A 25,947-nucleotide genomic window follows, 5' to 3' on the forward strand; every position below is an offset into this window, starting at 1 on the left:
TCCATCCAATTCAAGGTTGTTTGAATGGACACACCATGGCAAAGGGGGTCACAGCATGGGAGAATGATTAACTTAACCTACCTGCCTTGTTTGTTTGATGCCGCCTTGCTCCAGTGCGAGTCAATAAAACTTTGTGCACCGACACCCACAACTTCCAGCACCCGCCAGCTGGGCCAAAATGGGGATTAGCAAAGCCGCCTTTCTCTTTCTGTTCTTGCTCAGCTCAGGTAAGAGTCCTTTGCTTTCTGCTTGCCTAGGTGAGGTGGGGGCCAAACGCTTGCAAGCTCCCTTTGGTGAACGTAGGTCCCCAAATCCCTGTGTTGCCACTTAGCTGGACGATGATGGATTTGGGGCGTGTTGGCCAGCGAGAGTTGCTGTTGAACAAAGTGAGAGCTGTGGTTGCTCCAGTGTTGTGTCGGTTAGAGATGCCAGAGGAGCAAGAGCCTTGATGTCTGCTTGGGGAACAAATGGCTCCTTGCAAACATGCCCCATGGTCAGAAATGGGGGCACCCTTGGAAAGCAGCCCCAAAGCCTGATGCAAAGATATGGCTGTCTCTGGTTTCAGCAACCTTTTATCCTAGGGTTGTTTCTTGTCTCTGTTATTGCCAAGTACTGTGATCCTTATTTTGATTGTTTTGAAATTCGTAAATGCATTGTGAAAAACAAAATCACAAAGAAAAGGAAAAATTGTTCTACACACTAGAGTGTCAGTCTTTTTCATAGCCACAATCTTAATAGAAAATTTTTCATTCCATGTGATAGGGAGGCCAAAATCTGGTCAGCGTTAGTTTCTGCAGTATTTTTGGCGCTGCAAGACTATTTTTTTTGGAGGATAGTATAAAATAAGTTCTAGCACACAGGAACTGGGTAAGGCTCTTTACATATATCTTTTGGGGTTTAGTAGATCATAGCTCTTACAGAAATTTTGAGTAAATACTTTCTGTCCTGAAAACTTTAAACTTCAATGAACTATGGGATTCAGATGGCACATCTTCTTTCAGACCTTCTGTATAACTACACAGTCTGTTGTGATTGCAGTTAAAAATATAGTTATGAGTGTTTCAACACATATAAAAAAAAAATAAAATACACAAGCATTTTACATATGTAGTTTTAAAATATAAAAAAGTACCAATTAGAATGCATCGATTTTATGCGTAGATTTTAGCTAGAAATATTAGAGCATAAAAAATCCTAGGTATAAAAAATCCCAGCATAAAAAATCCTAGGTATTATTTAATGTTAAGAATGATCATCTTAATTTAAATTCTAGTTTCTAAGCTTTGTTTTTGCAGAACAGCATCATTCAAATCAAATACACTATTCAAATAAGTAAGACTTTTATACAGGGGAGGAAAATACAGGATTTGGGCTTCTGTCTGCAATACTCTGCTTTTGCTTGCAAATCCTTTATCAACTGGCGGTAAATATTTACATTTCTGCATAAAGCAGTAATACATCTTTCTAACACTGAAAATTTCCATAGACATAGGGAAAATGGTAGCAAGAAGATTTACTGCATTTTTATTCAGATGCATATATTTTCTTTTTTTTTTTCTTAAAGTATTATGCCCTGCCATGTCATTATAACAGAAAAGGGGAAAAATATTTTTATGACCCAAATCCATTATGACCTTGTCAATATTTTAGATATCAAATGCTGTAATTATAATAACAATATTATTGCATAGTGTCAAAACAGAACAGAATTAAGGTTGCATGGAAGCTGTACCGTAATAGGAATTCTTTACTTGTATTTCTTGTCCTTGTGGAGAGCATTGCAGAATCCCTATAATATTGTTTTAACCTAGTTTAATGTTTTGTCTCAAAACTCATTACTTCTTAATGTTTTTTTTTTTTTTTTAAATAACTAGTGGAATCAGTGATTTCTGTGCCTGTCACATGAAATTTTATTGTATCATTTTCACTTTATCTTTTTTCTTTTTTTTTTTTAGCAGCTATCCTTTTCTTTCATGCATACTGTTAAACTCTCAGCCCCGAGGGTCAAAATTTTCCTTAGTCTACATGCAGAAGAAAACCTCCAGTAACTTCTCTGGGTTTGCAGTGGTATGAGAGGAAGCGTAATTTGGCTTTTGTGCCTATTTTATCAGTTCCGTCTTGTAGATGCAGAATGATCTTAAAGAAAATAATCAACTGCAGGCTGAGCTAGCACACAGGTGAAGGAATTTAACTGTACCAGGAGGCTTATGAGCCTGCTTCACACTACAAAAGAGTGTTACTCAGGAAAGGGAGGAGTAGTTGCCTTTCTCAGCCTGGAAGACATTTCATTGAACATCCCTGTGGAGCCCCTCAGTCGCAGGCTGTGGGTCTGAGTGGGACGAGGCTGCTTTCTGTCCCTCCTGCTGGCACTGGGCTACAGCCGAGAAAGAGAAGGGTCAGAAAAAGATGACGAAAGAAGAAGTCCCTCTCTTCAGCATGGCTGTCGTGCATGAGGGGGAAGCCAGGGTCTGGTTCATACCCTGTATGCCTTTTATTCAGCAATTGTGTAAAGCAAGGCACAAAACCAGGGCACAGGACTGAGATGTGTTGCAAAGACCATGGGCCAGCTGTCTGTTTGGGGTTGAAACCATGCAGAACGGATAACTCCCAGAGCCAAAGGTTTGTCAGTAGAGTCGTATGCTCATCTGATAAAGAAACTGTAAAAATCACAGGACTCATGCAACTCTGTGACCTTGCAGCTGGAAGTCATGAAAGTCACAGTTCTGTGAACTACAGCTAAGCATTCAGAGGTTGCATAGCTATAACAGAAAAAGAAAATACTAAATGGGAAAGTCATTTACAAGAAAGATTGTACTTGAACATTTTTGGAGTTTACCACTAAGCATAGCTTTACTTTTTAGGATCCTATATATTTCACATGCAGCTGTAGCTCAGAGGTTGTTAGATGAATTTATTTACCAGTTTAATGTCTTGTGTTAATTCACTGTGATGGAGGGCAACATCTGCTACCCTGATTACTAAGTTCAATACAGAGTTATTACAGAAATGGTAAACTGAACATGAGCACAGTGATAACCCCAGTGACTTCCTCATTTCTTGCAAGAGCATTTGAAAAGAGGCAGCTATGGAGTGGCTGATAAAACTGAAGTCATTCCATGTGGGTAGGTATCAGCAATGGACAATCGTTGTTTCACATCTTCCTTGAGTCCCATTTCTCCACTTTCTCCAAAGTATGGGCAACCAATATTTTCTTTCTGAAACACCTCGCTTTTTTTCGATCCTTGGGTTGTCTTCTCTGTTCCCATCACTTTATACCCTAGGTTTGTGTTACTTGTTATGACTTTCAGAATGATACAAAGCACTGTTCAAGCCACTTCTCTGTCCTGCCTTACATGGGGTTTTCAGTGATGCTACCCTTTACGATACTAGGAAGGCAAGATTTACCTATACTTTGTCACCATTAACCCAATTATTCCAGCAATTAAATGATGATGTTACTCAACTAGGTGACAAAGAGTTTAACATGAAAGTTCAAAATAAATCATATCAGCATTCACATTTTTACCTCTTTCTCTCTTTTTCCTTTTAGTGCAAGGAGACATACTAGACAGCTATGTGAGAACAGAGGGAGCTTGGCTGCTCAACCCAAAGAAGCAAATTTATAGGACAAATAGTAAAGAAGAATGTGCGGAGCAATGTGAAACTGAAAATAAATTTACTTGCAGGTAATTTCCACTGGTTCCCATATGTATCTTTCATTACAGATGATGGAGCAGTCTACCTTATTTATCAGCAGTCTGAAGTTTTGAGGGATTTCTTAGGAATGTGTGTGTCTGAGGTTTGCTGAAAAAACAAAAGATATATAGAAACAGAATGCCTGGGACATATGGACGAAGACAGCAGAAATAGCGAAATTAAGAAAATTATGTTGAATTTTTATTGGAAAACATTATGTTATCTTGATGTACAGCTTGGCACACTGAAAACCAACTTGACATGGTTTTATCGAGACTCTTGCACTCCTTTTGCAATAAAGAGTCATAATTAATTCCTTGGAAATTTAGGACAACAATAATGGCATTGCTTATGTTCATCTCATTGCTATTATCTTGCAGATAAATCCATTATTCTGAATTTTGCTAGAATTTGGATTTATGTTACTTCTATTTACTTTGAGAAACAGACGGCCATCTAACCTTTAACAATCCTAAACCCTACTTCCAGCCAAGCCCTCCCTCTGCACTTGCATTTAACCAGGCCCAAGGGGCTAGAAAGCATGCAACATGTCGACCAGTCTGTACCGCTGGCCTTTGCTCAGGCTCCTGCCTCAGGGGAGCCTATTGCTTTGAGCCTACGGCTTCTGAGCCTCCTGTGCCAAAGCCTCGGTGCCCATTGAGCTTCAGCAGTACAGCAGGCAAGTGGAGTAATGAGGAGAGGTATCCGTTACTGCGGTGGGAGGCTGTCCTCACATACAAGGCAGGGAGGTTTTCTCTTCTCATCTTCATGAGTTCTTGACCTGCCACTTCCACAGCATACTTTTTTGAACTCAGCAGACTGACTGTCTGCAGGGCTATTTTCAGCACTTGGTTCTCCATCAGGCTTTTATTCAAGGCAGGGGTATCCTGCTGCTGACTTTTCAAATGTGTTTTATAACTTTGTGTTTTACATCAAAAGGGAAAATGAGACTCATTTTAAAGAGGTGTAACCCTGAAGGATGACAGGGGTTTGCTGACTGAGTGTGTGAAGTACCACCCATTCCCTTTGATCCTACTCCCCTCCCTGAAAACCACACAGAGAGGGCAGAGCTTCAGCAGTACTTGTCTCAGGAGAGTAGGGAGGAAGGCAGAGAGGGCAGGTCTGTATATTCAGATTATATATTTACAGTTTGCAGAGGATTATTGTTCTCTTTTGAGGCATAGTCAGACACAGTATCATTCCTTAGCCTCTGCCTCAGGTCTGAGCCTACCGTCACCTGATGCTGGAATAACATCAGAGTCATTTTGTCTTTGCCTCCCTAATCAATTATGTGAGATCTATTACAATCAGTAAAGAACAGATGCGATCTGGCAGGGAAGGACCTGGGGAAAGAAAGGTAACCGTTAGGCAGAGCTTTAAGACCAAGCCAGCACTGCAGCACAACCACATCAGTGTTTCAGACCAATGAGTTCAGATCAGTACTTCAGACTTGTTATCCCACCTTAGCAGTGTGTTGGACCACACTCGTTCACTACCTCCCTACTTGTAAATTTAACATTACTGAGAGCTGGGCTTGGATAGGGGGGAAACAGTCTCCAGTGTAGTTTTGACCCAGGGCAACCAGCACTCCCCAGGCAACGCATAGACACCGTTCCCAGCACTGATTCCAGATGTGATCCCTCTCCTTTGGGGAGACGCTGTGCGAATTTACAAGTACAGGCACACCAGGATCATGCCAGTTGGTATTAGTGCTACAGATTGGGCTTTGTCAGTATTTACGTTCCTGGTACAGACCTACCCACTGAATGCCATGTTGCTATTGATCTTTTTTTGGTTCAGAAAAGCTAGCTGTGGAAATTACTTAGCCTGTCATCTTTCCTTAGATGCTGTTGTAAAGGTTACACCATCAGCTCCAGTTTTGCAGACTTGTAGACTAGGTACTTACTGAAAAGACAAATGGCTGTGTTTTCCAAAGTGCTTACATTGTTTCATGTACAATGACTCAGAACAGTTATCACAAGGTAATTTAAGGTCCTGGCTTGTTGGGTTTTACCTGTTCCTTGGTAACTGCTGAATACTGTAGAATGTTTCGCTTCTTGACTGACCACTAATTTTTTTGAAGTAAAGTCAAAGTCCCTTGTGCATATATCCTCTTCAGCATGTTCTCTGGAGTCTCTGGCACATTATAAACCTTTTTTATCACTTGTCGTAATTTGTTCATGTAGCTCCCTTTCAACCTAAGTTGAAAGACGTAGGAAGACTTAGGAGTCAAAGTCACCAGTGAAAATGGGAGCTGCGATACTCAGTGGTTTGTGAAACGTTACTCAATCTTAAATATTGCTGAAGTGCAGTGCTTGCTAAAATTACAACCGAATACTAGAAAAGGTGTTTGGAAAATAATGCATGCATTTAGCTATTGTTTCTTACGTTGCTCTCTCCTCTTAATTTCAACAGGGCCTTCTTATTCAGCAGTAAAGACCAACAGTGTTTAACATTGGCTGAGAACACCAAAACAGCAATGATTTTCAGAAGAACAGATGCAGTGCTTTATGAAAAAAGAAGTATGTCTATGTCTATGTCTTTTTTGTATTATTTCACTGAAGTATGCTTTCCAGTGGGACTCACATAACCCTATTGTAAATGAGGGCTAAGCCTTCACTGGGTCAGACGAAGTGGGTAGGTCAGCCCTTACCTAACACCTGGTTTTTGCCACATTGCTTGTATAGCAGTGGTACCAATTTTTTTCCCCAGATTAGTGGTCCAGCATCTTTCCTGCTCCCTAAATCCTAGCGTCCACAAGGCAGAAAAGAACACTGTTGCTCAGGGAATGCAGAAGGTGCTGGGAGTAATGGAGGTGCTTAAGGATCCCTTCTCTCCTCCCCTCTCCTTTTAAACCAGCCAGTAACCTATGGCTGCATCTTCTCTGTCTCTGCTGAGGGTACTAGGAAGAGCTACTTGTGCTGACAGTGGTTTATGAGATAGACCTTTCCCCACTGGAAAACTACTGGAAACTACCAAATAATTTCATTTGTATCACTAAAGAAATTTCACAGTTTACTTGAGTGGGACTCAAATCAACTTTCTTTTAGTTGTACAGGTTGTCAGAAGTATTAGACCATTACCTATGCTCCAGATAAAAATGATTTATTTTTATAGTATTTGTATATCGTTATATGATGTTTGTACTCCTCAATTAATGAATTTAGTGAAACTTTTATCCCAATCTATATATTTATGATATAATTAATTGACATGGTGAATTTTTGTATTCTCCTTTTGTACATGTTTTACTTCTGGTCAGTTTTGCCATAGATGAGGATTATGTGATTTAAGTTTATTTATTTGATATCCTACTCTTTCTGAAAATAGGAAGTCTGTCTTTAAGAAACGGCAACTATCCAATTTTTTTATCATCTCTCTATCTATCACCTTATGCCAGATGCAGACAAACGATTGGGTTTTAAGACTGTTTTTGAATTACATAATCAAGAACTGAGCTCTTGCTATATAAAGGGAAGAAGGAATGTGTTTTATTTTTAATGTAACATAAGTTTCACTGTGTTGTTCTCTGACTTTAGTAATACACAAGGAAGAAAAGATCTCCTTTCTGAACATTCAGACATGTAAGATAATGTGGTAAACTTTGAATAGGATTACTGCTGTTCTGTGTTAAATGACTTTGTGAATATTGCCTTTCACCATTTGCTGATTTGTAATTTTTTGAAAAATATTAACACCTTTGAGAATATTCAGAAATTGGAAACTATAGTATCTACCAAGAAGGTGGTCTCATTCAACAAAGAAAGATGCACGAAGAGGAAAAATGAACCAGTTTCTCAGCTGCTGCAAATCATGCAGTGGTTTCAACAGGCCAGTTTCTAACCAAAAGTGAAGAATCACAATAACTAGACTGTAAATACCAATGACCTCCAGAAAACTGCATCCTTACTCCTCTGTTGACCTGCAAAGACTTGTAGGATAAGGTAATTCTATGTGTATATCACCTGCAAGAAGATTTTATGTAGTAGTTCCATAGCTTTAGCTGGATTGCGGCTGAGCATCCAAATGAGATTTTGTTCAGATATTGTGGATATAAGGAAAATAATTTTTCTCAGAGAAAGTGAGTAAGCACTGGACCACATTGCCCAGAGAGGCTGTGGAGCCTTCGCCCTTGCAGATATTGACTGGATAAAGCTCTGAGTGGTGTCATCCAGCTCAGAAACTGGCAGTGCTTTTTATGGGGGTTTGGACCAAAGACCACTGAGGGTCTTTTTCAGCCTGATAAGGCTGAAGGCTGATAAGACCTGATAAGGCCTACAGCCAGCTGCCCTTTTTTGTATATATAACTGATAGGCAATTTAATGTTTTGAACCTAAGATATTTTTATTATATCCAGAAGCTGATGGGAATTCCCTGAATCATGATTAAGTAATGCTAAGAAATCTTCTGCAGTTCCTATTGTTGAAGGAAAACTGAATGGATCAATTGGCAAGTAACAAATATTAAAGACTGAACAAATAACTTACATGTAAATAATCCATACTAATTTTGCTTCAGTACTGTGATCAGGAGCTAGAGTGTGATTCTGGTTTGTTTTTGAGACATCCCTTGGATTTGCTGAGGTTAGAATCTGGATAACAGTCCTGCAATATTCAGTGAGGATTTTTGAGGTCATAGGCATAGATTTTAGTTTTGAAAAACAGAACCCCATCAGTAAAGGTGTGAAAAACTGCAGTTTTACATAACCAAAATGTCCAAAAATTGCACATCTATCTACAAAAAACAAAAGATGGACCTAGGTATTGTGAACATGAAAAATGCAGCCTATTGTGTACGTGTCAGATGGTTTCTTTGTTGCTCATCTCTTCATTTTCAGAGGGTCTCAAATAATTATGTGTCCATTCTAATGATAACATTGATTTAATCTATTGTTACAGAACAGAAGGGAAAATGTAGCTTTTACCTAGGCAGATCACTTCACTGTCTCCAGCAGCTGCTGCTGTCCTGATACTTCAAGGAAATTCCTTTCACATGCCCAGATGCTTTTGCAATATTATGGCTGAAACCGATATTATTTTTTTCAGTTGGAGCAGTTACTTGATGAGACCTAATTGATCTTTATCATTGCATTGAAAGAAAAGGATAACGATTTGTATAAAAGTCACAATTTTCAAAATTATTTTTTCTATGGTATGTGCTATAAAAGAGAAAGTTAACCTTCTCTGGCTTATAGAAAAAGTAATAAGAATTAAAGCTAGCATTTGGGAATTGTTATCCACATATCTGTTTGTAAATAGTTAACCCAAAGGACATGGGTTGAGTTTGGGGATCAAAGTTAGTTATTTGTCATCAGACAGAAAAAAACCTAAAGGTTATATAAACGGTCAAAAGTTTATGTAAACAGAAAGAGTCAGCACCTGACTGACTCAATGTTCAGTTATTGAGGTTTTTAATGTTAAGTTATTGCAAAATTGTTTGAGGGATCCAAATGGCTTCCACCTAAGTTTTTAGAGTAAACTTGCCCATATATATATACATTGAAATAAAAAGATGTGCCTCAAGGTACGTCAATAAATCCAGATCTAAACTACTTATGGGCCCACAGAAGAGCTGGACCTTATTTCAGATTCAAATATTTGTTCTTTTCTCTTTTGACAAGACAGATCTGTGTAAAATGGCATTATTTCTCCAGATTTATGTTAATCTTCTGCTTGTATGTCAGCTTTGGTATAACTTTGATGCTGAGAAAAGCTGATGCAAAACTGGGTCTCCACAAATATCTAATCTGGACACTACTTAAAGACATTGAGGCAAGCCAGGTCAGAACCTAAAAGACAGATTGCTTCATTGCAGTTAGAAAGGAGGACCTGTCTGATGAGATGTGCCCTGTGCATAGAGAAATGTTAAATGAGTTTCCTGCTTAGTTTTCCAAGCCAGAGGACATGTTGGCTGACAGTGACTGCCCCTAAACTGCAGATATAGAAGCTCTGAGGGAACGTGCCAAGATCTGAGTTCCTTCGGCCGTGCCTTGGCAGAGCCGCCCCTTGCAAGCCTGCTCTCCCCTGGCAGTCACCAGCTCTTTGCTGGGAAAGGCGATTGTTCAGTCCTCACAGGAAAATCTTAACAGCTGCAATGGGCTTATGGTTGCTCCTTCCTCCTGGGAAAAAAATTACAACGTTGAGCTTTCAGTTCTCATTTAATTTAATTATTAATAATTTAAAACAATTCAATGTTTTCAAGGCTACTGATACAAAACCCAGGTTTACTCAGCATTAAAATTCCCCTTGACTTATGTAAAGACAGGATTTCATTGCTAATTCTTTCACTCCTTTTTCTTTTTTTCATGGAGGTACTATGAAGTCTCAAAATCTAAGAGTACAAAAGCATATGTAATATACACCTTCATCCAACTATCCATTTTATCTTGTAGAGCAGAGAGTCATTGTTTTAACACATCATGAATTAATTAAATCTGATTCATGACATGGTGAACTTTAATGAAACAATGTCATCCGCATTTGTATGAACTTAAAAAAATTGCTTATTTAAACTGGTAAAATGCTATGTGTATGCATCTGTGATTCTGTCCTGTTATCTTCTTCAACTGAATTCAGGTGGCTCTCTTTTAAGGTTTGATTTTAATTACTGTGTATAACTATAATAACATCATAGGCAGCAATGAAAAGACAACGTGTTTCTATTTTGTTATAGTGCATATTTAAAAGTTAAAAGCATATTTTATTATTTAAATCTGCTGTAGTATGTTCTCAAAAGAACCGGGTTGTGTTACACTTATTTCTCTGGAATTCTAGTTTGGAAGTTTTTGGCTTTCACATATATTTTTCAACTTAAACATCAGTTAACTAGTAGGTTTTTACAACATGAGCTGTCTATTTTTGGTGGCATAAGAAAGTAAAAATATGACCAAATGTATTTAAATGTATTAGCATGAGAATGGATTTTGTGTATACAATGGACATGTCATGATACTGATTAATTAAGCACATATCATTTCAGTTTATCTTCTAGAATGCAAGGAGGGAAAAGGGGTGGATTACAGAGGAACAGAAGCTAAAACTCATAAAGGTGTGCCATGCCAAAAGTGGACTGATAATGCCCCCCATAAACCAAAGTAAGACCTTTTTGTATAAGTTTATATGTTTTTCTGAAATTTTGCTAAGCCATTTATATGTGCTAAGTAGTCTTATAAGCAATTTGTTTGGTGTTCAAAGTCTTCTTACAAAGTATTTTTCTACACTTACCTAGAATAAGATAATTCTTTAACCTGAGTTGTAACTCAGAGACCTGCAATTAGGTTGATGAACCATGATCAACAGGGACATTGTCAGTCTTGGCATCTGCAATTAAATTTTGTCTTCTTTACATGAGCAAAACGCTTGACAGGGAAGCACCTGGTTCTGCTGAAATAAGAATTTTCCATTAATCTCACCAGGGCAAGACCTTCTCTTTGTTAAAGTTATAACATGTGGCAGATGAGATAAAGGTACATCATTTTATCAGTGAATCCATAGACAATTAGCAGGGCAGTATTTCTTGTATTTAATGAAAAACACCCAACCAGGTTTATTTAGTAACCTCCTATTGAGATGGCATAGCATTCAGGTTACAGAGAACTCTCCCATTTCAGCAAATATCTTCTCATTGCATCTGCCAGGGAACATGTTCCAGAGGAGGCTTTTCTCTACAGGCTAAAAAGTACCTTGGCTGAGAAAAAAATACTGGAAACTGAACAGCTGAAGTAAATGCAAGTGTTAAAGACATGACTGGCATTAGAGGCACCATATTTCTTCAAGTCTATAGCTGTGGCACTTCTAACTCTTCAGCAATGGCACACAGTAGCAATTAGGAGACTTCCAATGAGCAACATCTACAAAATGGTCCTCAGATAAAGATTTCATTTTTTAGAGTCGTCAGCTAAACCATTGGGACATTTTCCTTATTCTCTAATCCCATTTAAATTCTGTTCCAGTTACACACCTGAAAAATATCCCAATGCGGGACTGGAGGAAAACTACTGCAGAAATCCCGATAATGATGGAAAGGGACCCTGGTGTTACACAACAGATCCTACTACCAGATTTGATTACTGTAACATCCCAGAGTGTGAAGGTCAGGATACATATAGCAGTTTCTTTCCCTTTTTGGAAGATGTGTTCAAGAATGTGAAGTTATTCAGATAGTTTTATTTTTAATTCAGTATTTGTTCCAAACTTGAGCTTAGTTCAACATGAAACTTTCCAAAGACATTTTTAACACCAACAAGGAAGGTATCAAAAGATCCCCAAAACAACTATACAAAGTCTTTTTTTTTCCCTAGATAAAAAAATGGTATATGAGCGTATTCACTATCATAATCCTAGAATTGAACTAAATGACAGTTGCTAGTGCAAAAGTCAATAAAACATGACAGCAGCAAGGCACAGATTTTCAATTATAGCTTAGTAGTTTTAATTTAGGTCTTTTAAAAACTATAGTTTATAATGTTGTTTTTTTTTAAATGAAGTACTATAAATGTAATCAACTAGTTGAAGTCATCTTACCAACAAAAATAAGCTTTTACTTTGCCAAAAAAAGACTGTCCTTCAGCCTTGTGCTCTGATCAGGCTCTTGAGCTTCACGTGAGATGCATATGAGTGGTCACGGATCAGTTCCTCAAGGACTTTCTGTTTCTCTTGTCCTCGTTCTGCTTTGCTCCTACAGTGGAGTGTATGCACTGCAGTGGGGAAAACTACCACGGAGTAGTTGCGACAACGGTGTCTGGGCTTGAGTGCCAGCGCTGGGACTCACAGCTACCTCACTCTCACGGATACCTCCCAGAAAAGTAAGTCAGACTCTGTGATGGGTTGTTTATCGTCTAGGGTGGCCTGAAGACCACTCTGCCCCAGACAGGATAATTGTTACATCCATTAGTGACATTTTTTAAAAATTATTTTTCCTGTTCAGTTTTCCAGAGAAGGATCTTAAGATGAATTATTGCCGTAATCCCGATGGTGAACCTCGGCCCTGGTGTTTCACTACCAGCCTGACTAAACGCTGGGAATATTGTGACATTCCTCGTTGCAGTGAGTCTGACTTCTAGACTTCTAGACACAAAGACATCTAGACACAAAGACATCTAGGATAGCTTCCATTCAGGATGGTGCAAGGAGCTAGAACAAATAGAAGAGGCCCCAAAGATAAAAGAAAAACTAAAAGACTGCTGACTTTTATCTCAAAGAAAAAAATAAATAACCTTGAAATGAACCTCTGATAGCTCTTTTGAGGCTAGACGTTTCTTTCATAGGCATTTCTAATGTTTTTGTCTGGAGCACATCTCCCTTCCTTGATGTGTTTTTCCATGACCAGGCATTTCAGTGGTTCTGATGTTTCTTCTGATGTTCCTCTTTTGGTGTCAAACACTTTCACTCTTCCTGAAAATCTTCTGGCTTTTGTTTTACTCTTCCAGTTCAATTTGCCACCTTTTCAATTACCTTTTCCCCTAAAGGCTTGTCCTTGCCATGATACTTTTCCTTGCAGCTTCTCACCAGACCTCATCCTTGCTGTCTCTAGCTCTCACCAGTTATAGTACATCTCTTTCGTATCTGCACCTATACCTATGACTGACGGGCCTGCTGCTTTCACCCAATTTTCTTCACAGTATTGCCACTTGCTCACTTTCCAGCTTTGTTCTGAGGGGGCTGCCAGTGCTTGGTTGTGTTGTGTCCTGGCTGCTGTAAAGGGGCAGATGCAAATGCCCTTCTCGCAGTCTAACTGTTTGCGAAGATGATAAAATGGAAGAAAGAAAAGTTAAAATATTTTTAAATCTTTTCTCTACCTGTTGGACTTTGCAAACATTTTGGTCTTTAAACCTTACCTGCAAAGAAAGCTAAAAAGCCCGCTTAATTATAAAGCTCAATGTGGTTTTGTTTTGGTTTGGTTTTTTTTAATATGTCTAGAAGGCACTGCTAAATTTCAGTTCCTTTTTGTGCAATAGCAACACCCCCACCAGTTCCTGCACCAGGGCGTCAGTGTCTATCAGGAAGAGGAGAAGACTATCGAGGCACGATATCTGTTACTGAATCAGGAAATACGTGTCAGCGCTGGAGTTCTCAGTCTCCTCACAAACACGCTCGCACTCCTGAAAACTATCCCTGCAAGTAAGCGAAACCTCTCTATTATTCAGTGTCCATGAGAAATACCAAGGCACAGAATTACTTATTTTTTCTTCAACTATGTTGCAAAGTTCTTCGGTTACACCAGCATTCATCACTGGCTGGATTCCATCTTTTCAATTTTTTTGCACATTTCTTTTTATTCACTTCTTTGTTCTTGGATACTAGTGTCTCCCCTTCTGACTTTCAAGCTCTGCTTGATTGACTTTTTCCCTCTTCAGTTCATCCTTTTACTGTATTGTTGCTCAGGTGAAGTGATGTAGAGTAAGAAAGTTACAATTATGGTATTTGCTTGGGACTAGATTCTTTCACCCTATGTTTCTGCTGTGCTGCTCTTGGCCTCAAAGTACTACATGAAATACAACCTCTTAGTTCATCCATCAGTCTAGCAGGTCTCTGGTTTAGCACATCAAAAACACCAGTGCATTGCAATTATTCATCTAGTAAATGGCATCAGTAAATGACAGTGGAGTTACCCACCAGTAAACACAAGAGTAAACTAGGCAGCAAGGTACATTCCCCTGTTGTTCATAACCTTTACTAGATTTCCATGAGAGTCTTTTCTTAGCCACGTTTTCTGTTTCAGGAACCTAGAGGAAAACTACTGTAGAAATCCTGATGGTGAGAAGATGCCATGGTGTTACACCACCAACAGAACTGCCCGGTGGGAATATTGCACCATCCCCTCCTGTGATGGGACAGAGCCAGAGGCCCCTGGTAAGAGCAACAGGAGACATCTGGAAGTGAAGGGTCATTGTGGTTTATTTTGAAAAATCTTGGATGACCCTACCTAGTTGTATTATTACTGTCACTCTGTGTTGCTATATATCAGTGGAACTCCTGAGCCTGGTATGGAGCCCAGGCTGGTATGTTCAGTCTGGTGGATAAGTGCAGAAGGTTTTAAGTCACCTACTGACCCAGCCCAGGAAAAATTGCAGTAACAGAGGTCTTTTCCTTTTGCCAAGTGGTGGTTCCCTCCACCTCTAAATTTTTAAATGCTCCATGGAAAAGTTAGTTACATTTACATCCTGGCTCCTGAAGAACAGAATCCAAAGCAAAACCTAAGATAATTTAAGAGCACTGAACCAAGACTCCATAAAAAGCAGTCAAAAGAAAATTCTCCTTACACAAGGCAGGCTTGTTCCACACACATCTGTGGCAAAGCCACAGACATTCCCCTACCCTGGAGTTTTGATCTATATGTGAACTGTTTGGATCGTTAGCTGAAATAAATCCCCATGGATGACAGTAAAATTGATGTATGAGTGCTTTTAATCTAGTGTATCAAAATTTTTGCAAACTTTTTTGGAAATCTTCATTTTGATCTACAGTCTGAGGAGGATGCTGTTACAGAGAGCGTGCTGTGGCAGTCAGTGAAATACTCTGGCTTGCTGTTTTCTTTTGGCTTTCTATGCTTATGTATAAATATCAAAGTATTAAGATGCAAGGGACTAGTTTCTGTTATTCACTACAGCTGTTGATGTGCCTGAGCAGGCTCAAATTACTGAGGAGTGCTATCAAGGCAATGGTGTGACTTACCGTGGCACAGCTTCTTTCACTCTCACGGGAAAGAAATGTCAAGCCTGGAGTTCAATGTCACCACACCGACACAATAAAACGGCAGACCATTTCCCAAATGCGTATGTGTATTTCCCATTTCTGTGTTTCATTGGAAAATGACCATTCATGAATTCGTTTTAATCTGTATCATCTTTACACAACAATGATTTTAAAGCTGGGAAGGAAGTGTACCTGATAAAAATAATCCCTTCCTTTTTTCCTTTTTTTAATGTGGAAATGTTTTCTATTAACCCCACCTTGAAACAAACTACAGTTGTCACTATTATGCTTTACACTAATTAACTGTGTGTTTCTACATTGCTTCTAAAGGAATTAAGACTTACTGTAAATTTTCCCTTATGCTGAAATGAACTGTTTCTATACATGGTCTTATTCATGAGTTTAGTCTGGAGTTCATTAGAGCTTTGTGGAAGGGCTGGGTTGTTTTCTTATTCCTAATATTTACTATCTATTTATTCCAAAATGCAAAAAACTATTTTTTCTTAAAAGCTATAAATGTATTTGAAAAAGTAAAAAGGATTGTATCGTTGATATACATATGTGCATTTACTTATCTGGATTTGTAAACGGTATTCTACTATAAGCATTAATCAATGAATAAGTATTTGACATTTAAATATTCTGCATATGTTTCTTGATTTCTTTGTGCTGGAAAAAGGATATCTGTCACACACTGTACATGATAAATGATATATGCTAACTGTGTAGCAGACCTGCTACATTCTAAAATGTTCTTTCAAGTTCTCCTCAGAGCAGTGGCATGGATGGGAATACAATATGCTTACATTTGTAGGGACCTGAAGCAGAATTATTGCAGAAACCCAGATGCCGATAGCCGCCCATGGTGCTACACCACTGACCCCAGTGTGAGATGGGAATATTGTGACCTGAAGAGGTGTAGCGATCAGCTATCAGTGACTTTACCAAAACCTCCTCAGACAACACTGGAACCAAATCCTGGTGAGAATACTTTCCGCTTCCCCCAGAGATGCTCATAACCAGCAAGCTGGTTTTTATGGAAATGTCATCAAGAATTTAATGAGGGTGAAATACAGGAAACTCTAGATAATTACAGAATTTAATATAGTACTGTATCCACTCTCTTAATTTTCTGAACTTTCTTGTAGAATTTTTAGCAGGGTTTCTGTATTTGGTTTTAGATTAATATCGCATCTTTTATCTACTACATCTGGCAATATTGGAAACACAAGGAAACAGATGGCTAGTAGTCCCCGTACTACTGTGGGAGGGCTACTAGCAATGACAGCAAATATACAGGTGATGGCATTTTGCTGACAAGTGTTCCAAAAAAGTCTTTTCCTGTGCCATGCATTCACAATTCCAGGGCTCCATTTCACACCAGAGGACAGCTGGCTTTTTAAATTCCGTTCAGAGGCAACTTTGTTATGCAGTAGATGCTTAGAGTGCTTCAGCTTTCATTTTTTTGCTATGACATGTTCTTCTGGTTAAAAGGCTAATAATTTTAGCTGAGCATGTATTACTGCTTTTTACCTACTGTAAAATGTGGCAGTGGACAAATATCAGTGTCCTGATAGGACAAGACTTTATGAGTGCATGGTCTTTGTGGTCCTGGTTTCTGGAGTCACGAGGCGTCAACTGAATCTACACTTCACTGGTTTATGACTTTCATGATCATAAAGAAAATGTTTAAAATGCAAGGAAATTAAAATGTGCTTGTTAGCCATCATTGACACTATGTTGTCCTTCTTTCCTTATATGCATATTTAGTAGGATGTGTAAGTCCTACTAGTATTTCCTGAAATTTATTTCTGCTTCACCACCACCAAGTATGGACGTGGCCCAATAGCTCACAGCTAACAATCATTTCCTTTTCCTCTTTCTTCACAGATTGCATTAATGGTAATGGTAAAGATTATCGTGGCACAGTAGCAAAAACTGGAAGGGGCAGGACTTGTCAAGAATGGAGTTCTCAGAGACCTCATAGCCATGACTATTTCACTCCCATGACTCATCCAGGAGCAGGCCTGGATAAAAATGTAAGCAGCTCTTCACTCAATACTTGCTGTCATTGATCTTCGCCCATCTTCTTCCTGGTCCCTTAGCAAGTATTTCATGCCAGGTCTTTGTAAATTAATTTATTTTCCTCAGTTCAATCCAAGAACCTGATCGTGCTAATTCTAGTTGACATGGGCAGTCTGTACTCCTGTGGGACACACAGATGCACGGAAGCTCTGTTGAATGCTTCTGCAGCACAGCCAAGGGTCTTCAGATGGGCATTTGCTTCTCCTCATTGCTGAGGACTAACTGGAGTTGGTCTGTGGGCAGCATCTCTGCCTCCTCTGCCAGAAAGAGCACCTGGGGTCATAGGTTTCAGTAGTAACAGTGACGGGTGAGATGGCAAGGGATCTAATGTTCAGTGCAAGTTCCTTGAGATATAGCTGATGGATTGCAGCCCCCATCCTCTACTAATTTCCCCTCCAGCCCTCTAACTTCTGCCATGGCCCATCATACAAGGAAATACATGCATCTGACCCATCCTGTAAGTCATTCTCCATCTCTAACCTTCATCTCCCTCGTCCCAACACATGTACTCATCACTAGTTTTCTAGACTTGTAACATCCTATGCACAATACTTTCCTGGTTTGTGACAAGCTCTGTATGTGATATAAAGAGCTTGTTTGATGTTGCCAGCTTGAACAATTTTTTTCTCTAGGTACATGATTTTAGAGCTTGCTTTAGCCGATCCTCTGATAGTATCACATACCCTGTATTGAATTCCAACTCAGACTGGGGAAACTCCCTCCTAAAAGCTGCCTGCCGTAACTTTTTGATTCTTGCATTTGGCAGAGACTCTTGGGGAAGGGAAGCAAATATTTTCTCCTTTTTCCTGAGACATGGGATATATTTCAGAGTAGGGAAGGGAACTAGAAAAATATCTGGTAGCATGGAGTTGTGTGAGGTGTCTGTTCTGAGCAGAGATCAGTCAGTATGGCCAGTAAGCCCTAAAGAGTGATTCAGCTAACCAGGCAGCCCACAGCAGGCTGAACACTGCACCCCTGCCCTGGGGACTCATAGGCATCACCAAGTTGTGCAAGAGCAGCTTACACAATACCCACATGCCCCGGAGTCATGCAACCAGAGTGGGTGTGAAAAGACGTCAGGGCTGACCCTACTGCTCCTACTAACTTCAGTGCGAGCAGGAGTAGACAGTTTAGTGTTTTAGAAAATCCCCTCCTAGGTCAAGATCTCCTACTTTTTGAGAGCTCAGACGTCCAAGCTTGCACTAGTGAAGCTTACTGGCTGAAGACAGTTGAAGAGGTTTCATTATTATCTTTTTCTAAACTCACAGAGCAAACAGAAAAATGAAACCAACTTTGACAAAAGGAGTTGGAAATCACTTATAAGTAAGGAAATAAAAAAGAATCCCAAATTTAATTTGATTTTATTTTGAAACATGCATTGGTGGGCTTTTTTGTCCCCTGGTTAATAGCTGGTGTCTTTATTCTTTGTTACAGTATTGCAGGAATCCTGATGGAGATGTGAATGGACCTTGGTGCTACACAACAGACCCAAGAAAAGCCTGGGAGTACTGTGACATTCCCAAGTGCCGTAATTATTCCTTTAAAGACTAGTGTCTCCCTTTCTGTAATCTTTTATGACAACTGGAGGACACTCAGTGATTAATCTGAAAGACTGGCCTAAGACAGTGCAATAGCTTTAGATTGGAAATTAAGGCTGTGGGGAAGTGATGCTCACTATCTGTGTCTGAAGTCTCAAGAATGGTGCTTATTCCTTGGAAGCCCCAAACCCAGCACAAGATGTACCTGGAGCCCACGGAAGCTCACAGGGGTTTTGCCATGTGTTTCAAAATAAGGCTGTTCCTGCAGAAATTTCCTCTGCTCCTGCCTGGCCACCTGGCGCGACTGTGTGTGTGGCCAGGCTGAACAAGGGATGCCCTTATCCCAGCAAAATTTTTGCACTCCCTGCTCATGTGGCTCTGGTTCTGCCCTGGATGTAAAACAGATTTTCCCTCCTCTGATATTGTAATGTATCAGATGTCTGGAAAGTGCATCTGGCCCTAAACATATAACTAAATGCCCTTGTCTTTGTTACTAGTAATCAAGCCATTCAGTACTCTGAATGAGGTGGTGCAACAAAGTGTACAACGATAAAGTTTTACAACATTTTCGTTTCGAGTCCTTTCATGACCATCTACAATAAAAGCTATGCCAGGAAGAGAGGTAGTTCCCACTCAAAAGAAGAGTGACTTTCTTGCTGCTTTATCCTCTCAGCTGTGAGCAGCAGAAAATGTGCTCTGATCAAAATCCCAAAATCAAGCAAACAAGAAAAAGAAAGATGTTCTATAACATGTACATCCTGTAATTGTAAAAATACTACTGCATTGAAAGTGTTGGGCTGGGACTCTTAGGGGAAAAAATGGCATTTTCACATGGTTATTTTATTCATTTTGACCATCCAATTTCTTTTTACAATTAATATTTCTTTTTCGTTCCGTTGTTCAGCTAAGGAACGGAGAAAACATGGCTTTTGCCTTTAATTTCATTAGTTTCCTTTTGGTGACAACGAATTCTGAATTCTGTGTTGTTAAGAGTCAGTTTCCCATGGCTGAATAAGAACTACCCTTTTTTAATAACTCAGAGACATCTGAAGTTCCAAAAGATCCATGAGATAAGAGCGGACAAAATTTTGTTCCACAGAGACAGTGATTGAATTTCACATGCTGTACCACCAAGATTAGTTTGAAACAGCTGCCAGTGCAGCTTTTGCATTGCTGGCATCTGTGAAAGTACATTTAAAGATGTTGCGAGAATTTATTTTTTCTTTCTCTCTGTTTCGGTCTCCTTCCCCTTCTGTTTTTTTCTATCTGACTGGAGATCTATTCATGTGTAATTTGCTGACCACTGAGAAGTGCATGTGAAAAAAATTTGCCAGGCATTTTTAAGTGTTCCAGATGAAGGTAACCTAACCTATAGGTGATGCATGGTATATAATTGCCTGCAGAGAATCAAAAGCTGAAGTGACAAATGTAACAGGTTCACCGTCTAGTTTTCTGAGTGCATAATAATGTATAGCAAACACGCTAACATTCCTTGTAGTGAGTTTTTTTCTTATTCTGTAGCTCCTGCTCAGTATGAGTGTGGAAAATCCAAGTTCAGACCAAAGTTGTGTGCTCAAAGGATTGTTGCTGGGTGTATTTCACACCCACACTCCTGGCCCTGGCAAATCAGTCTCCGGACAAGGTATGGCCATTCCCCATTACATTAGACTTTGCATGCAAAGAAACTTTGCCTCTCATAGGATGTTATAGTATGTGGTTGCAGCATTCTAAACTTTATTTTAATTTAAAAATAGCTCAAGGCTATACATTATGTGTGCTAATCTTAAAGAAGGTCATTTAGACAACCAAGAATGCTCTGTTTTGAGATAAATACCTATAGAATCAATATAACCACTAATTTCAAAACCACTTTCACTAAAAGGCAGAATGACTTTAAATCCATCACTATATCCTACGGTAGAATCAGTATCCTCTGAGTAGAAGCAACAGTTTGAAGTACGGCTCATACAGATCTTGATTGGTCCTTCCATGTAAGTGTTTGATCCTACTGGTGAAGTTATTAGCAAAACTAGGAATCAAGGCCAGTTGCAGAGCTTTTTGACTGTGATCAGAGCTAGATAAAAGCCAGAATCTCTAAAAGAGTATACATCACTGCACATAACGTTTTCTAGCAACAGAAATACTGGTTAAGAACAAAGATCTAGGTGTTTTCATACAACGCCTTATAAAAATGTCCACACAACACTACTGTCATTGTAAGAAATATTGTTCAAGGAAAGTAAAATGTTGATTCTTAATGAAAATGTGGAATAATGTCTTCAGTTCATAAAGGTGTACATGTTAGAAAGATTACATGATGGACTGAAGTAGAATTAACTTCCCCGCCTTAAACCAATGCCCTTTTCATGCCTTTCTGCTCTATTACAGTTTTGGCCTGCATTTCTGTGGGGGAACCCTGATAGACCCTCAGTGGGTTCTTACTGCCGCTCACTGCTTAGAAAAGTAAGTATCTATCTGTTATAGCCTGCACCAGCATTTTCTTACACTACATAGAAAATCAGAAGAGAAACAAAATGGACCCAATAACTAACGAGAGCTGTCTCTTGACTCAGCTTGCAAACAGTTGAGAATTGAGCCAAGTCTATTTGTCATTCATTAAAGCAGAGTTTTAACTGAAGAAACAAAGAGCGACATTGATAACTTCTGCCAACTTGATTTCATGTGCCATAATAAGGGATTAAGAAATTAAGTTTATGCCAAAGATGGCTTTATTTTTCTGGCTTTGACAGAACAAGGTGCCCAATAATATCATAAGCAGTCTACATCCTGAGTGTGTGTTTGTCAGCTCATCATGTGCAATCATTTCAAATAGGTCCTCACGGCCAGCGGCATATAAAGTATACCTTGGATTACACAGAGAAAGAGCATCAGAGGCATCAGTGCAAAAACGAGATGTTGAGAAATTGTTCAAGGAGCCACACAGAGTGGACATTGCTCTGCTAAAATTGAGCAGGTACCCTTTCACCTGAAGCGTTCCTTTGTTCTGATGGGACAAGTTGACTAAACAGTGGTTGCTGGTGTCATGGAAATGTGTGTGTCTGTACACATTGTGTTCAATCAGTGATTTAAGACCCTCTCTTGCTTCCCTTTCTGCAGAAGTTCTAGTGGAAAGCAAGGTGATTCAGCTGTAGGGCTTCAGAGAGGGAAAGGACTGCTTTGGGAGGGGAGGAGGACTAGGGACAGTGACGCAGGCTGGCAGTACACTGGGTGCCAGCTGCTGGGAGGTGAGGCAGTGGCAGCAGAATAGGAGGAGGTAATGCCTAGAAGAGCTTTAATCTCTGTTTCTACATGCTTCTACCTTGATAAGGTAATGAGGATTGAAAGCTGCAATATTAGCATGATGTCACCCCATACTGTTTGCATGCTGTGGTAGGGAGATTTCTTCTTCCAGCAGGTCTGTCCAGTGTGCGGGCAAATAGTATGCACATTTGATGCAATACCCAGTATGACCCTTCTTGCATCTGTTTCCATTCATCTGAAACTCTTGCCGAGGCACTGGAATATGTCCATACAGCTGCAAGCAGATGTGAACATATGGTGCTTGTGTTTTGATTTCTGTGGCTGCAATATAGGTCCAAAACACATGCAGGGTCAGCACAATTAATGTGGCTTCTTACTTGAGCTTAACCTTAGCTGCACCCAAAGGCAAGTCAGACTGACTTGGGTTCCGCGGTGTGCTAAGTGTCCAGTTCGAAAATGATTAATAAATAGTCAGACTGGATGCAGACAGAGCAAGCTAACACCTATGTGTTAAATGCCACTAATTCATACTGCTAAGTAGCTTTGTAATTAGGTTTTGTTGGCTATGCATTAGCCTAAGTCAAAGCATTCTCTTGGCTTTATGTTAGTAATTTCAGTATCAAAAGCCTGTAACTGTTCTCTATTTCAGATCCTTTCCTTTTGTGTATCACATTCTGAGGGATTAGAGCCTAAAACAAAAGCAATTTTGCACAGCAGAAAAACCCTTTACCTGAAGCTCAGGATTTCAAAGAAAAAAGGCTGACTGTCTAGAAAATCTTTTTAGAAACCTGGAAGTGGTATCAGGGATGAATGTGCTAATGACTTTTCCTGTATGAGTCTCTTGTTTGTTTCTTTCAGCCCGGCAATCATCAATAATCATGTAATCCCAGTTTGTCTGCCGAAAGAAAATGCTGTGTTAGGAGGAAGAGAGGAATGCTATGTGACGGGCTGGGGGGATACAAGAGGTGAGACAGCGTTAACACATCTGAAAGCTCTGTGTTTGGAGATTGGTGTATACTTGTATCCAAAGTGTATTCTCTTTGTGCCAAAAACACCCCATGCAAGCTTGCATGCATACCTATTCATTAAAATTCATCAGGCACTGCCATTCTTTCCACTGTCTCCCTCTGATTTAGATTCTCCTGTATCACTCAGAGCCGTGTAAACTGAAACCCCCTAAACCAATACTAAAAGACGAGAATCAGACCTAAGGAGCTCCTAACTCTTATCTCTCAGTCCACTCTGCTTTTCCTCAAAGTGGGCTTTTACACAGTCACAAGGAAAGTTTTTCTAGATTTAGGCTATTTCTAAATCACATAAAGGTGAGTTTGCTCATTCTCTTGAATGATTTTTTTCTCCCAACCAGCCCAGTTCAGAAGATCTCACACAAATATAAACATAACTCTCATTTTCAAAACCTCCCACTGTCTTGGTTGAGAAGGACATCAGTACCTTCTCTGCCTCCTTGCTTCTGCCCATCATGCCATTTTCAACTCTTTACTTCCTACCTCCTTTCTTCCACAGAGAAGAAAACTCAGTTACAGAGAAATAAAATGGCTTGGGAATGACTCCCACAAATGTCAGTGGGTACTGGATCCATATGGATGTACTATGGGAGCAGGAAGGTCAATCAGTGCAGCGTAGATTTGGATGGGTGGTAGAGGGTGATAAGTACCATGGTACTGATAATGCTTACTGATTTTGGTGTCACTTCATATTATGCATGGGAAGTATATGCATAGTGCATAAACACTATGTTTATTTTACTGCTTATCCATACCTCAATGTTTGTTTTGTGAAGATGTTCTTTTACCTTTGTCATTTATTGTGTTTTGGTTTTGTTTTTATTTGCAAAGGAACTGGTGGTGATGGCTACTTAAAGGAAACTGGTTTCCCTGTAATCGAGAATAAAATATGCAATCGCCCTGAATTTTTGAATGGTAGAGTCAAAAAACACGAGCTCTGTGCTGGGAATATTCATGGTGGTACAGATAGCTGCCAGGTAAGGAAGTTTGTGAGCATCAGAGTTGGTTGTAAGAACATTCAAACCAAATAGTGCTTGCTTTCTGGGCTTGAGAGGCTCAGTATTAGCCTTGGGATGTTGCCACATGACGTGGCACACAAGCTGAAAAGTGCATATGGATTCTGCTCTTCCCTTGCTCCCTTGTCTGCTGCTAGGAAGTGGGGCAGGTAATTTTTCAGATAAGCCTGAACTACAAAGCACGTGGTGATACACAGCTGCCTGAGCCAGGTGTATGTGTACGGAAGCCAGCTTAGAATGACTAACAGTCTGATTTTTTTTTCCCAGACCACTTTGCTTGCCTCGGCTAGACTAGCTCCAGTGTCCAGGCTAGCTCAGTTAACAACCTGAGACATCTCAGTTAGCAGTCAAGGAACAACGCAGTGGAGTCTGCCATGCAGGCATACCAAGAGCCAAAGGAACTACTAATTTCCAAGTGTCACTGCCAGTGCCTGTGAAAATCACACTGAGTGAGGCAAAACGCACGCTGGACTTCTCTTTTGCTGAAAAGGAAGAATAGGGTTGGCAATAGCTCATCTCACAAGTGTGGTATGAAGGCTTTCTCCAGAAGTCTAGGTTTTGAAATTGAGTTCTTCAGTTTCTTTAACTGCATGAAAGGGCTTGGAAAAACTTAACATACTGAATCAAGATGGAAACTTTCCTCCCGGAAAAGCTGGAGGAAAAGCATAGATACCCTATGCACAAGCACTGTGATGGGCAAGCAGTCCATTGAGGGGTGTGCACTCCTGTCTTAAGACACATGGCTTGAATGCATGCACTCACTTGGTCTTGGATCATCTAGTAACAACAGGAGGCCATAAAGAACACAGAGAAGAGACTGAGGGAGGAAGTGCAGTTTAAGTCAAGGGCAATCAGATTCCTTCTCACCAAATCCCCTTACTTCAAAAATAAATGTAATACTTGGATAATGGGAAGAAATGACTTTACAGCAGTGTTCACAACACATAGAGAACTCTTCTCTGGCTGGAGCTCAAGTGTTTTCTTATACCTTGTGTACTCCTCACGTGCAAGAGGTACTTCTGTTTCTGTGCCTCCTGTGAGGCCACTCTTCCACATGGGCCTGACCGTGAAGGAATCATCCTGTTCTTTCTCTGTTTAGGGTGACAGTGGAGGACCTCTAGTCTGTCTGGACCAAGATAAATTTGTCCAACATGGAGTCACCTCTTGGGGTCTTGGCTGTGCCCAACCCATGAAACCTGGTGTTTATGTTCGAGTTTCCAATTATATTCCTTGGATTAAGAGTATAATGGAAAACAACTGATCCTGGGTATGGATTGTCCTCTCCTGAAAAGCAGTATGCACGTTAGAAATACAAGATTCCAAGTGCAATATTAAAGCTACAATCATTCATAAGAAAGTAAAATAAATATGATCATCCATTTTAAATTGCTATAAATTAAGAGTTATTGCCAAGAAACCCAACTGGCGATGTGTTACCCTCTTTCTATATGTTTTATGGTTTGCTGTGTTTGACAATGGACTTACTTACCCACCTCTGAAATACGTGTCAAAAATCCCAACCTCAACTGTAACTGGTCATCCACATTTCAATCTTACATTAGGCCCTACAATGACTTTTTCTTCTAAAGTTGACCTTCCCAAGATGTTGTGCTTCCAACAAATTAAGAAAGGA

General features: G+C 39.7%; 1 protein-coding gene across 1 annotated transcript; it reads left to right on the forward strand.

The window, feature by feature from the left end:
- Positions 1–178: 178 nt before the first annotated feature.
- LOC309587562 (plasminogen-like) lies at positions 179–25,575 on the forward strand (the record flags this gene model as incomplete). The annotated part of the gene is made up of 19 exons (XM_082305819.1): positions 179–227; positions 3,551–3,686; positions 6,112–6,218; positions 10,675–10,789; positions 11,648–11,787; positions 12,379–12,499; positions 12,622–12,740; positions 13,652–13,814; positions 14,416–14,546; positions 15,304–15,469; positions 16,204–16,370; positions 17,280–17,428; positions 18,909–19,002; positions 20,534–20,654; positions 21,401–21,475; positions 21,846–21,986; positions 23,132–23,238; positions 24,130–24,275; positions 25,414–25,575. 19 exons carry the CDS (start codon positions 179–181, stop codon positions 25,573–25,575), a joined length of 2,409 nt encoding a protein of 802 aa, XP_082161945.1.
- Between the last annotated feature and the right edge of the window lie 372 nt (positions 25,576–25,947).

This window comes from Platalea leucorodia, assembly GCF_965183815.1.
Source record: "Platalea leucorodia genome assembly, chromosome: 3".
NCBI classification, from domain to species: domain Eukaryota; kingdom Metazoa; phylum Chordata; class Aves; order Pelecaniformes; family Threskiornithidae; genus Platalea; species Platalea leucorodia.